A 14,330-nucleotide genomic window follows, 5' to 3' on the forward strand; every position below is an offset into this window, starting at 1 on the left:
ATGAGTATAAACTGAGGAGAACAAATTGGCAGCTTAGACCAACTAAGGTAATCTAGTGGACTGAGGAGAAGTATCATCACCAGGGAATTAACTACTTAATGTACTTAGAATGGCTTATAGCTTAATAGGAGCATATTGGGCACTTATCAGGTATCAAGTAAGTAGTTACAGTGGTGTTTTTTTAAACCTAGTTGAAAATTTTGTAGGACTCACAAAATGAGGTAATTACATCAAATCTTGTTGAACTACCTCAGGAAGCATTAGCATCAATGCATTTCAAAAAACATTTTCAAACAAGGTAAAAGTAAAAACATAAACTTTGCATGGAATCCCAGAATTCTGAGATTTCCTCACTCACTCTTCTGGGGTTGGTGCATCACTACTGAAAACTCACTTTAGTCCATGTTTTCCGGCTGACTTCTCGCTTTTCAACAAGATATCCAGTTAGTGGACTTCCTCCATCATCATCTGGTGGTTCCCAAGTCAAATGTACTGAGTCCTTGGTTATGTCACCAAATTTCAGTTCTTTGGGTGCCCCTGGGCGAGCTGAATGAACACAGTCATCATTAATAGCTTGAACCAATATTTGTTAATACCATCAAATCATTTTAGATAGCAAAAGTTTAGTTCCTTACCAATTACATTGACATCAATTTCCCCAGAAATTGCCTTCACTGGATTTTCCAGTTTTAGTGTATAAATGCCCTTGTCTGGACGTTCACTTGGAGAAATGACAAGCTCAGCATAGGCAGATATGGTTTTCATTTTCACACGATCCCCTTCTTCTAAAACTTTATCCCCTATAGACCAGGTTGCAGTTGGCCTTGGATAGCCTGTGCTTGGAACCAGGATCTTGATAGGATTTGGGACAATAATTTCCAGACCATCTTTAAATGCACTTAAATCCATTGTTGGTTCAACTACCAAGAAGAAAAATTAATGAGTTCCCAGTACCATATTTAAGTCCCTGATACCCCAAAGTAGCCATATTTTGTTCCCAAATCTAAAAACAATATATCCATTTACCAAAAGCATCATCAGCAGTTAGAGGACCAAGAATTTCAGATGGATCTGAGACACCAGCTTGATTTTCTGCAGATACTCGATATGAATATTTCTTTCCTTTTTGTAATCCAGTAACCTAAAATTATGAATCAATATTTGTAAAAAAATGTATACATTTAAGTCCATGATCATACACTGAATATTGCTTTTAGGTGCAAATGCCCCACCTTGTAGGTCAGTTCAGGGACTGGTTTCATATTGCATCGAATCCAGTTATCTTTTCCTTCTTCGCATCGTTCTATGATATAACCCAAGACTGGACTTCCTCCATCTTTCAGAGGAGGTTCCCATGTGAGCTGAACTGATGACTGAGTCTGATCAGAAGAATTTAGGTTCACAGGAGGACTTGGTCTCTCTGGAGTGGAAGAGTTGGAGCATACCATTTAATTCAGTGACAATTTAGTAAGACAATGCTATAATTTCTATCATCCCTGTTAAAAATATCAGGTTTATTGAATTCATTAAATAAAAGTAATAGGCACAGTCTACGTTTTTGTGATTTTCGGTTTTTTTCCTGATGTTCTACCTTTTCATTAACTTTGATTTATTTTAGTTGTAGGCTTCATTTTTGGATTTCTTGAAGGAGTTATTTCCCTTTTATTTTTTATTTTTTTGATGGGCTTACCAATTGGATTAGCAACTTTGACGAAGGGTGTGGCTGCACTTGGTTTTCCAACTCCAATTCGGTTTTGGGCTCTGACCCGGAAACTATACTCCTGTCCTTCCACCACATCAGTGACAGTTGCCGATAGGTTCTCAGCTCTCACTGTCATGGCAGTGTCCCATCTGATAGAAGTCTTGTCCCTTAATTCAATGACGTAGTCTGTGATCTCAGCACCTCCATCATACTCTGGTGGTTCCCATGTCAGTGAGACACCAAACCTATTCACGTCCGTGATGGTTACATTCAAAGGAGGGCCTGGAACATCTGGATTTCATCACAGAAGAAAACATGGACTTTGGGTTATGTTGGGGATCAAAGCAAAGATAAGCTAGTTTGTAATTTATTTAAAAAATTCTTACCATATTTGCTCCTTGCTTCTACAGGATTGTCAGTTTCTACTGGTTCACCAGTGCCAACTCTGTTTCTGGCACTCACACGGAATAGATACTCAACTCCCCCTTTCTGTAGTCCAGTGACAGTAAACTCGCAACTGTCTGCACGGTCAGTGGCCAGAACCCAGGTCTTTCTTTTGATGTCACGTCTTTCAACAACATAACCTATGATTTTGCTTCCACCATCAGTTAAAGGTTCTTCCCAAGCGAGGCCTACTTCACCATCAAATGTTTCTGTCACTTCTAAGTTACGTACTGGCCCAGGAACATCTGCAATTCACATATAAATTTTTTTTAGTGTGTTCCCATGCTTTTATGCTTTTAGTTGTGCTTTGCCAATTAAATCTAAATGACGCAAGGGCTTACCAATAACTTTTAAATTGATGAATGCTTCTGCTTTTCCATGTTTGTTCTGAAGCACAATTTTATACCTTCCTTTGTCTCCTGTCTTGGCTTCTAAAATTCTGAAAGAAGTTTGTTCAGCTGTAGTATCAACAGTTTTTGATGACAGAGCTTCATTTTCTTTAAACCACTCAGCTTCTGCCTTGGGGTAGGCATCATAGGGCACCACCATTGTCAGAGGCTGGCCAACATCCACCACAAGGTCTTGATCAGCTGTCTTGATTTTAGGTGCAGCTAGTGAGAAAAATAGCATGTGAATGTGTTTGAGTTATTGATTGCAGTCCAGCTAAACCATAGCTTCTTTACTATGCATTTGTTAGCAAATATTGGTTACACCACCTTAGAAGTATATCATAGGAACTTTACAGCGGAGCACGCTTGCTGAGTTTGGTTCTCATACTGCAAATTATTAGACCAGAGAATAGAGAATCAAGGATGCTATAAAACCATTAAATTTCCCTTCTTTGCCAAAAATAACAACAGAGAACTAAATATAGTGCAAAACATGTTTTCTTTTTTTTTTTTTAAGTGGGCACCTCACACTTAGTTCAAAATAAACCAGACAAACTTTTTCTTATGTACATTAATGGCTTTTTCATAATGATAACCTATGAGGGTGTCTGGGAAGCTTAGGTTAAATGAGAATAGACCAAAGAGGCCCCACAGGGGTTCGGAACACAGAAGAGAATGGAGCTATCGCCAGGTCTGGGTTTGCTGGGCGCTAGGTTAATTCTAGGAATTAATGAACAGCCACCATGTGCCAGGAACTGCTCAAGATTCTGGCACATAAAGAGGAATGCTGTCCATCCCTTTTACTCAGGACACTTTGTTGTAAGAAAAATTAAAATAGTTAGTGTGTGGATAGGGCTTAACAGAAACAAAGGTCTTTCACAAACATTATCTCATTAATCAACTGTGAAATCTGAAATTTATACAGTATCTGGATAGTGTGAGGATATTTGAAAATAAAAGAGAGGGACTTACCTGCCAGTTCAAGCTTAGCTCTGGCTTCTTTGTCTTTGGCAATAAATCTGTATTCACCCTGGTCACGAGGCCTAATATCGCAAATCTGTAGCCTGTGTATCTTTCCTTCACTCATCATCTGGTGTTTGTCACCCTGGACAATAATCATGTTATTTCTTAGCCACTGAACTTCCACCTTATCTTTATTGAGTTCAGCTAAAAAGATAACATCGGCACCGGGGGCTTCGAGAATATCTTGGGGAGGCCTGATGATCTCGACAGGGATTTCTGAAAAGAAAATGTGAAATGAATACAAATATATTTGTATTTGGATTAACAGCTTTTAAAAAGGCTTTTCAAAACTGGTACTAATATTCATATTGTTCTTTTACTTAATACGTACCTTCCACAAAGAGTCTGGCTCGTGACCTCCTGTCTTCTACTCCACAAGCATATTCACATTCATCCTCCAGCCTGCAATCTTTTATAATGAGTCTGTGTATACTGCCATCTTTTTCAAATTTGTATCTAAAAGAAGAGGTAGAATTATTGGTTACTTGCACAAGTACCATTAAATTGTCAAAAGTGCATATATAGCTATAGTGATAGAAATGAAGAAGCTTTTGCTTACTTTTTGCCTTCTTTGATTTCTCTCCCATTTCTGTACCATTTCACATTTGCTTTCTCTCTGGACAGTTGGCACGAGAAGACAGCATCATCGAACTCAGTGACTGTTTGGTCTTCCAAATGCTCCACAAACTCTGTAGGAGCTTCTACGATGAGAAGCTCAGCCACAGATTTATCTTGTCCAGCAGTGACAATGTATTCACCCTCATCTGGGAAGCCACAGTCTTTAATGATTAGAGAGTGCTTATATTTATCAATTCTATATAGAACACGGTTGTCAAAAGCCACTTCTTCTCCATTTTTGGTCCACTTCAATGTTACATTGAGACGATTCACCTTGCACCAGAATGTGACAGATTTCTTTTCCATTGTTTCAATATCTTTAAGAGGCTCAACAATCCTGAGGTCTTCCTCTGTTGTAAAGAAGAGTAAGTTGATTTTAATTGTCTTCATAATAGAAATTTTTGAAAGTCTGATTTTTGAAAGCTCTTATGCCATGTAAGTGACTTACCTTCTACTATGAGATTGGCTGCACTCTTAACATTTTCACCTCTACGATTGGTCAGAGACACAGTATAGTTGGCTTGATCATCTAATCGTGCATCTCTAATTCGGAGGGTGTAGACCAGATCTTTTTGGAGAATAATGTATTTTGAACTATCAAATATGGCTTCTTCATTCCTGAACCACTTGGCTTTTGCACCTTCAGTATTGACTTCACAGTTGAAGACGGCTTCTTGTTGTTCTTTCACACGAGTGTCCTTCAGAGGAACTATGATCTTGAGTTTTTCTGAAAGTAACCAACAAGACTTTATAGTATGAAGAAGGACCAAAGATACAGATGTGAGTAAACCGTAAGAGCAAAAACCAACTTACCAATCACTGTCAAGTGTGCTGCTGCTCTGGCAGCCCCAACCATGACAACGTAAGTGCCCATATCTTGTAATGTGGCATCTTTCACAACTAGGGTCCTCTTTTTGCCATCAGCAATAATGTCGTATTTATCTCCAGGTTCAAGTGTCTCATTCTCCCTCTTCCACAGGACTTCAAAGCTTTCCTTTGATATTGTGCAGACAAATTCAGCCTTTTCTCCTTCAAGTATTTCAAGGTTTTGAGGCTTTGAGATAAATTCAGCAGCAAGTTCTGGAAAGAAAAAGTTGCAGGATATTAAAAACCTAAGCATTTGTACCCTGAATACAACAAACATGAATTTCGTAAAATATATTATTCATAGTAATTTTCATACCGTGTACTTTGACTTTGCCATCGGTTCGAGAACTTGGGAGTCGGCAGTTGTAGCTGCCAGCATCCTCAAGTTGGGCATTCTGAATGGTCAGGATTCTCTTTCGTCCATCCGTATGTATTTCATATCTTCCTGTTTCAATGATCTCTTCATCCCCTTTGTACCAAATCACTTCTGCTCCGGGCTTGGAGACTTCACAAACCAGTTTTATAGTGTCTGTTTCACTAACTTCAATGTTGGTAAGATTTTTCGTAAAGACAGCTTCTTCTTCTGCAAGAAGAATAAGAAAACAAAAAACATTGAGTTAAAAATGTAAATTCTTTTTTTCCCCCAACACATAAACTTCTGCAAAGAGAGACCACTCTTACCCAGTACTGTCAGCATGCCAGAAGTTCGTGCTGTCCTCACTTCACAGGAATATTCTGCTTCGTCATCCAGCAGACATTTGTTGATGACAAGAATGCGCACTGCTCCCTTAGATATGATGTCATATTTTTTGCCCTTTTTGATTTCAGCACCATCTTTAAACCATTTCACCTATATTTAAGATAAATTAAAATGTTTATCAGTGTTCTTGTTGTTTCTTTAGACATGTGTCTTTAAGAGGAACTAGGATCCTGAGTTTTATAGTATGAACAATCAAAGTGGTAAGTGGAAATACAACTCAACCCCCAAAAGTAGGTCAACTGCAATTATAAAGTAATTTAAAAAAATAACAAAAGCAAACTTCTGTAATTGTTGTTAGGTGAGCTGCTGTGATACTATTATCAGTTATTCAGTGTAATGGGATTCTGTAGGTTTAGAGCCATAGAGGGCTTTAGGCAAAATGTGGACCAATTCCTTTGTCTTTCAGATGTGTAAACGGAGATTCAAGTGGTAACTAACGGCAAACGGGAACTCAGCTGAGACATACACAATTGCTGATATTTGATTTTTTTTAACCTAAGAAAACAGCAATTTCATATGGTTCAAATTAATAATGTCTAAATCTCCTAATTGTGAGTCCAGTGTCTTTCAAGTAAATAACAGTAATTAAATAATTCTAAAAAGTGAACAGTTTAAATCAAGTATGTATTTCATACTAAAGTAATAACCTTTAAGCTAAGAGTAGAATGATTATCAGAGAGAGGGAGGTGAGATTAGCCCTTCTTTTTCCTTTTTTTCTAAACCAAAAGTAAGCATAAAGTTATCTGACAATACAAGATAGCAACTAAACAATCACAGACCTTCTCATTTTCTCGGGAAATTTCACACTCAAACCGAGCCATTTCTTTTTCTTTAACTTGAAGATCAGTGAGTGGTCTTAAGAATTCCACATGAGGAGCTGTAAGAAAAGGTAATAAGAATTCAAAATGTTTTCTAGAAATTTATTCTGGCATTACTGTGGTACATATTAAGAGAAAGTGAGTCTTTTGCAGGTCTTTCTATCTTAATAAACTACAACTGATTTTGAAATCACTTGGAGCTGCCATTCAGGTAGAAAACTTTGTTTTTTACATGTCTCTGTAATTTTCATAAAATAATGTGGCATATTACAGGTCCAACTAATTATGTCTCTCTATCTATCTATCTAGCTAGCTATCTATCTATCTATCTATCCATCCATCCATCATCCCTCTATCACCAGCTCAGTTCTTCTGAATGATAGCTAGAAGAAAATCCCCACTGATATTCTCCAGAGTTGAAAGTTGATATTGTCAAAGGAGAAAACAGTAACAAGAAACATTATCTTATTTAATGCAGCAAGCATGATCTTTGAGAAATTAGCAGAATGCAATAATACAGCTTGAAGCACTATGACAAGTCTTGTCTATGGCACAAAGACGTGAACTTGCACTTGAAATCACATACATTCAGCTTTTTAAAAAAAATGAGCTTCAAAGATGTCACATATATGCCAGCCATAAAATTTATTAGTGCGACAAAACAATGTATTTTGTATGGGGAGGTGATTTTTTTCTCTTTTAATATCTCTTGTTTCATTTGTCTCCGGACTGAAGTTGGCAGATTTACAGGATTGGGGAGCTGACCCCTTGCCCTTCTTTCTTTCAGGATTCCTTGTGAGTCCTTTTCTTGATCAATGAGACCCTGAGACATAAATACTGGCTAATCAGCTTAAATATATTGTAGGCTCCTTGTAGCTGAGCCTTCTTGGACTGGAGACAAAATAGATGACAAAAAGAAGGAGACCCAAGAAGCTACCCTGTCATAGGCTAAAGTAGAGCAACCACAAAGTGGAAAGAATAAAACAGTGCAAGATGCATGGAAGCACAATCAAAGCCACTATTTTGTAGCTCTTGACAGAAGGGAAGCAACTAAATCAAACAGCAAGTATTGCACAAAAATATGCACTGAAAAATACTATCACTGGACAAATAAATAAATGAAAAAAAAATTAGCCAGCATGTGTTTTGTAAAAAGATATTATATTTTTCACCAGAGGAAGTATTGCTAAAACCCATTGGTTCTCTCTTCGTTCACAGCCATAGATTCCACTCAAAGATTCCAGGCTTCTCTCCATCTTCTTAACCATTCTTATTCTCAGAGAAAGCATTATGCGAATGGGCTTTATCTTATTACAGCAGACCTCTAACATGCTCTTAATTCAAACCAAAATTTCATGCTCATTTCCTAGGTGTTCCCCACACCTAAGGATTCACTTTCATTCCAAGTAGAAATTGCTTTCATTTTCATTTTCATTTTTTTAAAAAAATCATAGCTCCCTTCTTGTCTTTTTCTTTCAACTTGTCCTCATTTGTAGGAGGATATTCCTACACAGGCTTACCCTGTGTAGACCAAGAGCACATCTGCTCACTGCTCAGTGAGAAACATTGTGAAAAGCAATCAGTTTGTCCTTTTCAGACCAGATGTATCAGAAGGACTTGTTTTTTAAACACATAAAGATCAGTTTATGTCTGTATCAATATTATAATTTGTCAAGAAATGCAGTTAGATCAAGAAGGGCATGCAAAAAGTTGTGCATTTTTGCTTTTGTTGTTGTTGTTATCAAAGAGTTGCAAATGAAAGTCCTGTGTAAGAAGAATACTTACGCACGACGTTCAGGTTACAGGAGGTCTTAAAATCCTTCGCATCACAAGTGTATGTTTTAATGTCCTCTGGGGTACAGCCATGTATAATAAGTTTTCTGACCCTGCCATCGGCAACAATTTCATACTTCTTGCTTTTGAGAATTTCTGTGCCATTTTTAAACCATTTCACCTTAGCATTTTCTCTGGATACTTCACACTCCAGTACTGCAGTGGCTTCCTCTTCGACCGTCTGGTCCTCAAGAGGCTTAGTGAATTCAACTGGGGGTTCTGAAAGAATCATACTAATTAGCCACGGCATTTCTGCTTTCCGTCTGTAAGGGCTCCGGGACCTCCTCAACTTTCCTCTTGCATCTCCAGGGCTTTTTGTATTTTTAAGTTTCATTTGAAAGATTTGATTCCACAGGAATGCATTCCTCTAATAACTATGTTTCATCATTATTTGTACATACAGAGGAAAAGCATTTTTTTAAATTATGAAACATCAAGGAAATAACCAACTCTTGGTTAATAAAGTGATACTACCTAGTATGATAATAATTCTTCCTCCAGCTGTTTATTGAATGTGACAAAAACAGTGGGGACAGGAAGAGGAAGTAAAATCTGTTAGTCAACTTTGATTAAAAAGAATAGTCTGTGAATTATAGTGTTAGGCCAACAAGTTAAAAAAGGCTTTTGAATATTTAGTGAATTTTCATGATCTATGCTACTCAACATATAAAGATTAAAGATAATTGAGAGTTGGCATTATTTACGAATGTTTGCATTATACATGTTTTAGAAAATAAATCTTAAAATTACCTTTCACAAAGAGGTTGGCTTGAGTTTTGAAATCTTTTGCTGTTAGTTGGACTTCTCCAGCATCTTCTAACTTTACATCCCGCAGAGTAAGTGTATGAACTTTTCCTTCTGAACGTGTGACCACCTAGTTTTTTTAAAAAAATGTGCAGTTTAATAATACTTGAAAAAGTAATGCAATATATAAAGCCTTGAATGCTGGAGAAATGTAATTCATTTAAGCAAACAGTTTGAAATAGTACATTCCAAGTTGTTTTATATTCATATATATATAGCACATATGTATTTGAAAATGATTTTAATTAATAGTTTGGAATCTTTAAGGAAATTTTAGGCTTTTATAAGTACCTTTAATTATTAGTAAGTTGTTTTTAATGTTGAAATGCCTAGGTAAATTTCTGTTTATGTTTCTGTGCGTGTGTGTATAATATATGTATTATATTTGCCTTCATTCTACCACTAGGTTTATATATAAAGGAAGAAGATAGAAAAGCTAAATCATGAAAAGGAGGAAAAAAACTGATTGCATATGGTAAGTGGAAAGTGAACCTTATGTTCTAAATGCAAGGTATTTTCCATGCAACAAGCTAGAACATTTTTCCCATTTATTTTAGCAATTAAAATTATTTTGCAAACTAATTAAACCTGTGATTACAATAATTTGTACAATTTCCTAATTTTGTTTTAAAATACAAATAAAGATGTTGATTATTCTTCCTTTCCATGTATTTGCATCTCAGGATTGGGAAAATTCAATATCAGACAAGGCTACAATTGTTCACATAGCAGTGAACAAATAGATAAAATAACATTACAAATAGTTAAATCAGGAGACCATTGTGAAAGTAGAAAGAATATCAAGACAAAGTCTGCCACTGATATTAATATTTGAGTGATAAATTATAGTTGTAAAGGTAACCTTGGGCAATTTGAAGGGGCAGTTTGTAGAAAATAAATTGCCAAAAAGAATACACCACCTTGATATGGATGCTCACTAGGTTCCATACACGTGGATTGCACAATTGAAAATAAGTCTACAGGACAGGGCCATCCTAACAGTAATGATAAGACAATTGGAGTTCTTCTAGTTCTGTCATCTAAAATTTTATAAGATGCTATGTCCTGTCTTTGACATTGATTCTATATTGCTTAAGAGATCACTTAGAGTTAAGAATAATTTAAAAGTTTTCTGCTAATGGAACTATTTATTATGCTGGTATAAAGGAAAGAGTCATAAATAAAATTTCATAGAAAAATTTTTCCTTAAGAGCTGGGCATGGTTATTAATATAACTACCTTAATAATTGAGAAAGGCCTAAAATTTAATAAGAGAAAATAAACAGATAGGAGGAGGTAATTAAGCTATGTCCTAGGAACACAGTGACTTATTCGACATGGGGCTTGAATGGGAAAAATGTTTTTGTAATGATATTTCAATATAAATTTTGAAAATAAATTTTGGACTGTGATTTAGGACTATTAAAAAAGTATCTGAGGTTTCAATCCACCCACAGATATATCTTATTTATTAACACACTGTTATACAAATTGTTCTGCAGTTACTCTACAAAATTCTGTTACCAAGAACTTGGTTCAGAACACAGTGGTTCTCAATTAATTGCTCTATGCAATGCACCTTGATTATGTTTTTTAAAAAGGTGAAACTAACTGGTACCTTATAAAAGTAAACCAATAAAATGAATGCTGGAGATTTGGTGGTAGATTATGTAAGGTTCATGTTAGATATTATCCTTTTAAAATATTCTTAGTTTGTAATGGAAGCATATTGCTATAGGTATTATGATTATGACCAAGTTATTAAAGTTTAAGTATAAAATTATCAAAGGCCATTTAGGACTTAACAGCCCTTTCTTGGATTGATGGCCAAAAGGAAAAAAGAAAAAATCCCACGACTCATTTCTAAACTTTTTTCTTTCAATTTTCCTATTCCAATAACTTGTTTCTGTGTCTTCAGTGCAGTTTTGGAGGCTAACCATTTTGCAGAGTGCAGATCAAAGGCCTGACGTAAACTGACGGTAGCAAGTTTGTTCTGAAAGACTTAAACAAAACCTGGAAAATGTAATAAAATGACTGTATTACTTAATAGTTTGTTTCTTTTTAAAAAGAGACACTTAAGTAATTTTAGAGCAAATTCATAAAAGGCTGAAGTATTTTGGGTGGCTAAGTAAAGGATTAAACTTCCTGTGCCTAAGAGAGACACACAGAAGCCCTACAGAATCCTTGTAAGAAGGTCCTTTCCAACCAAGAAAAATGTTTATCGACATTAAGAGATATATTTTTTTTCAGTAAGAGAAATGTAAGATTTTTATGAGTGTACATTTTAAATTAAAATATAATAGTTTTTACATTAAAACTCATGAGACTGACCCTTTAATAAAAAGCTCTTAATATGACCAAAAAAATTTAGTAGCAAAAGAATAATATCATTTATCCTTAAGTAGTGTTGTTATTTTCAAATCATGAATTTACAGATGTAGAAAAGATCTTGAAAAGTCAACCAAACCTCTGCCTGTGGATGTGAAAGCAATTAAACCACATTTAATAGGACAAATGTATTATTTTAAGAAAGCAAACTTGAAGGTAGAGATGCCCCTGTCACCCAGTTCAATATTTAAAAGATCTCACTGTAAGGAAGAGTTCATCTTACATTACTTAATTCTCATGCTGAAATTTGAACATATAGTTGCTTTTTCTATCCTCAGTGAAAAAGGAGACCGATTATTGATTACTGTGTAGTATGCAGGCTTTATTTCCCAGAAGACTGTTACTGAATTACCCTTTAATCAGTTAGATAGAATATTAGCTTTTTGTTCATTTTAGAACAGTTGTTCGAAGGCATTTGCTCCTAATAACTTAACCAATTTTGTGGCTCTTTTTTTTTCCTTTGAAAAAATTCAGACTCTTAATTGTGATGAGGATAACAGCAATGACTAAAAATTTTGAATACATGCTACATGCCAGGCATTACTCTAAATGTTTTACACACATTAATGTGTTATCAACATAATAACTCACTAGAAACAGACCTGTTCCTATCTTACAGAGGAGAAAATGTGTCAGAGACAGTGTAAAAAACTTGCCTCAGGTTGAAACCTAAGATTTAACCCAGCAAATACCCAAACTCAGATAGTGGGCTTTAGAATTGAACCTAAAGAATGAAACAGTTATATAACAGAGCCTTAAAAGTACAATGATACCACATGCATGCACACCCTTATGTTACTGTTCTTACTTCTTTTTAAAACATTAATATTATGGTATATAAAAATATGAATGGAATATATTTAAGACATCATTTCAATGACTAAAAGTATGAAACTTACTTATGAAATGATGACATCTTTTATAAAAACAATGGATTTGCCATCTATGCACTCATGCACTCATATAAAAATAAACAAATTAACTGAAATGAGAGGAGTTGTCTCTTGACATAATTTTTGATGGCTGTGCTCTTTGTTAAACTGAATTCCTTGTTAACTATATTTTTTTAAGTCCTAAAAGTTTGATTTGTATTGAAGCCTTGATGGCACATTTGTTATTATTCCTAAAATGTTGAAAAAAATTAGCATAGAACAATGAACTCTACTGTGCCTTATTTTCATGGGCATTTTCCATATATTTTACTTCAAGAATGCAAAATTAATGGTGAATTATCAAGATAATTTAGACACGCATTTTGTTTTGGGGGTAAAATCTTAGGCATTGAGAAGCTAACACTGGGAGCTGGTAATATCCTAAAATTTCTTAAGGTATATTTGTTCATAGATTTGGACACCACAGAGCCCTTCTCTCTTTTCAGTACCATCAATTGCACTTTAAATAGCCTGCGCGCATTCCAGAATTTGCATAGCTCAAAGCACTTGTGTGTTAAAAATAGCTTTGGAGAAATGCTTAAAGAGCAAATCTGCTCAGAAGTTATCTCAACTACTTGATCAACTGCCTGAAATGGAATTTCAGCTCTCTTCTTTTAATCCCCTACATGCAGAACACCACATAGCTGGAGGAGAATTTGTCAAAACTTAATGTGCACTGTTGCTACAGCGCATCCAATTGGAAAGTCTTTTTGATCTTTTTTCTCTTTTCTATCATTGATAACTAATGAGTGTTTGCCTTTTCTTCAAAAAAATGAAAAAATTTGATTGTACTTTAACTTTTTGATTTCTGTTTTAATGAAAACATCATCAGGTTAAACCTAACAAAAATGTGAAGAATCTGCTTTGATTTCAGCAGAAATCAGGCGAGAACAGGAAAGAGAAAGGGAAAGGGAGAGGAAGGGCCATAAGGAAGAGCAAAGAACAAGGAACGCACAAGTGAAGACGGAAAACCTGATTGAAAAAGTAAGAGCAAGACAAGGCAACCACACTCCTGCTTTTTACCTTGTCGCTGGGCTCTAGTTTCTTCCCTTTGAGATACCATTCCACTGGGATGTCCTCATAAGAGAGCTCGCAGTCGAAGGTGGCTGTTTCCCCTGCAGTCACTGTGACATCCTTCAGAGGCCTCAGAAGACCAATTACCCGTGCTTTGCGAGAGGAAGGAAATAGCTTTGGATTACTCATTTTGTAGTTCCAAGAGAATAAAACAGGCTCAGTTATTAATCTTCGTGGTTGCTCTCTTCAGGAAGGAAAGAGCCACAGGACTGGCCACTGCGTTGGCTCCCATGTGAACGTGGCCCTGTGGCGCTGAGAAGGGGAGAGCTGGTGGCCGGAGAGTGGGTATTTGTAGGGGCCCTTTTGTGCTGTTGCACAAGGTCAGCGAGAAATCTATGCTGCATCTGTCTCTCTGCCAGGCGTCAAGTTCCTCTGGCTACATAAGGTATGTGACTTCCAAAATAACTAAGACTCTGATTGGGAGAGGACAAGGGCCCCTCAATCACAGAGCCTGTCCATGTCCATCAAACACTTTGCACCTTCCAAAAATGTTAGCCAAATGCTGTCCTCTCCTCCTTCTTGAGTCTGAAATGCCCACCCAGCCAAGTTTTTCTTTGTGGTGCTACAGTGGTACAGGCACTTGAACAATGTGGTCTTTAAGGGTTAAATTTTCGAGTTCGAGTCTTATTGTAGGTATATCTACTTTGAACGAAAGGATTACAAAATAGGAAAATCTGA

The 14,330-nt window shown here is 36.0% G+C and overlaps 1 protein-coding gene across 1 annotated transcript in view; it reads right to left on the bottom strand.

The window, feature by feature from the left end:
* Positions 1-14,330, bottom strand: part of TTN (titin) — a 269,499-nt gene that overhangs the window by 89,458 nt on the left and 165,711 nt on the right. The window contains exons 192-209 of the mRNA XM_054562536.1: positions 13,602-13,744; positions 9,205-9,328; positions 8,407-8,673; positions 6,583-6,680; positions 5,725-5,893; positions 5,360-5,626; positions 4,990-5,256; positions 4,625-4,903; positions 4,118-4,526; positions 3,890-4,014; positions 3,508-3,774; positions 2,488-2,757; positions 2,089-2,391; positions 1,691-1,993; positions 1,233-1,420; positions 1,027-1,141; positions 636-920; positions 395-546 (exon numbers count right to left, since the gene is read on the bottom strand). Coding sequence (XP_054418511.1) covers positions 395-546; positions 636-920; positions 1,027-1,141; positions 1,233-1,420; positions 1,691-1,993; positions 2,089-2,391; positions 2,488-2,757; positions 3,508-3,774; positions 3,890-4,014; positions 4,118-4,526; positions 4,625-4,903; positions 4,990-5,256; positions 5,360-5,626; positions 5,725-5,893; positions 6,583-6,680; positions 8,407-8,673; positions 9,205-9,328; positions 13,602-13,744 — 4,031 coding nt within the window. The remainder of the gene's footprint in view (positions 1-394; positions 547-635; positions 921-1,026; positions 1,142-1,232; positions 1,421-1,690; positions 1,994-2,088; positions 2,392-2,487; positions 2,758-3,507; positions 3,775-3,889; positions 4,015-4,117; positions 4,527-4,624; positions 4,904-4,989; positions 5,257-5,359; positions 5,627-5,724; positions 5,894-6,582; positions 6,681-8,406; positions 8,674-9,204; positions 9,329-13,601; positions 13,745-14,330) is intronic.

This window comes from Pteronotus mesoamericanus, unplaced genomic scaffold (assembly GCF_021234165.1).
Source record: "Pteronotus mesoamericanus isolate MK-2021 breed Mesoamerican mustached bat unplaced genomic scaffold, CSHL_Meso_final scaffold_651, whole genome shotgun sequence".
NCBI lineage: Eukaryota > Metazoa > Chordata > Mammalia > Chiroptera > Mormoopidae > Pteronotus > Pteronotus mesoamericanus.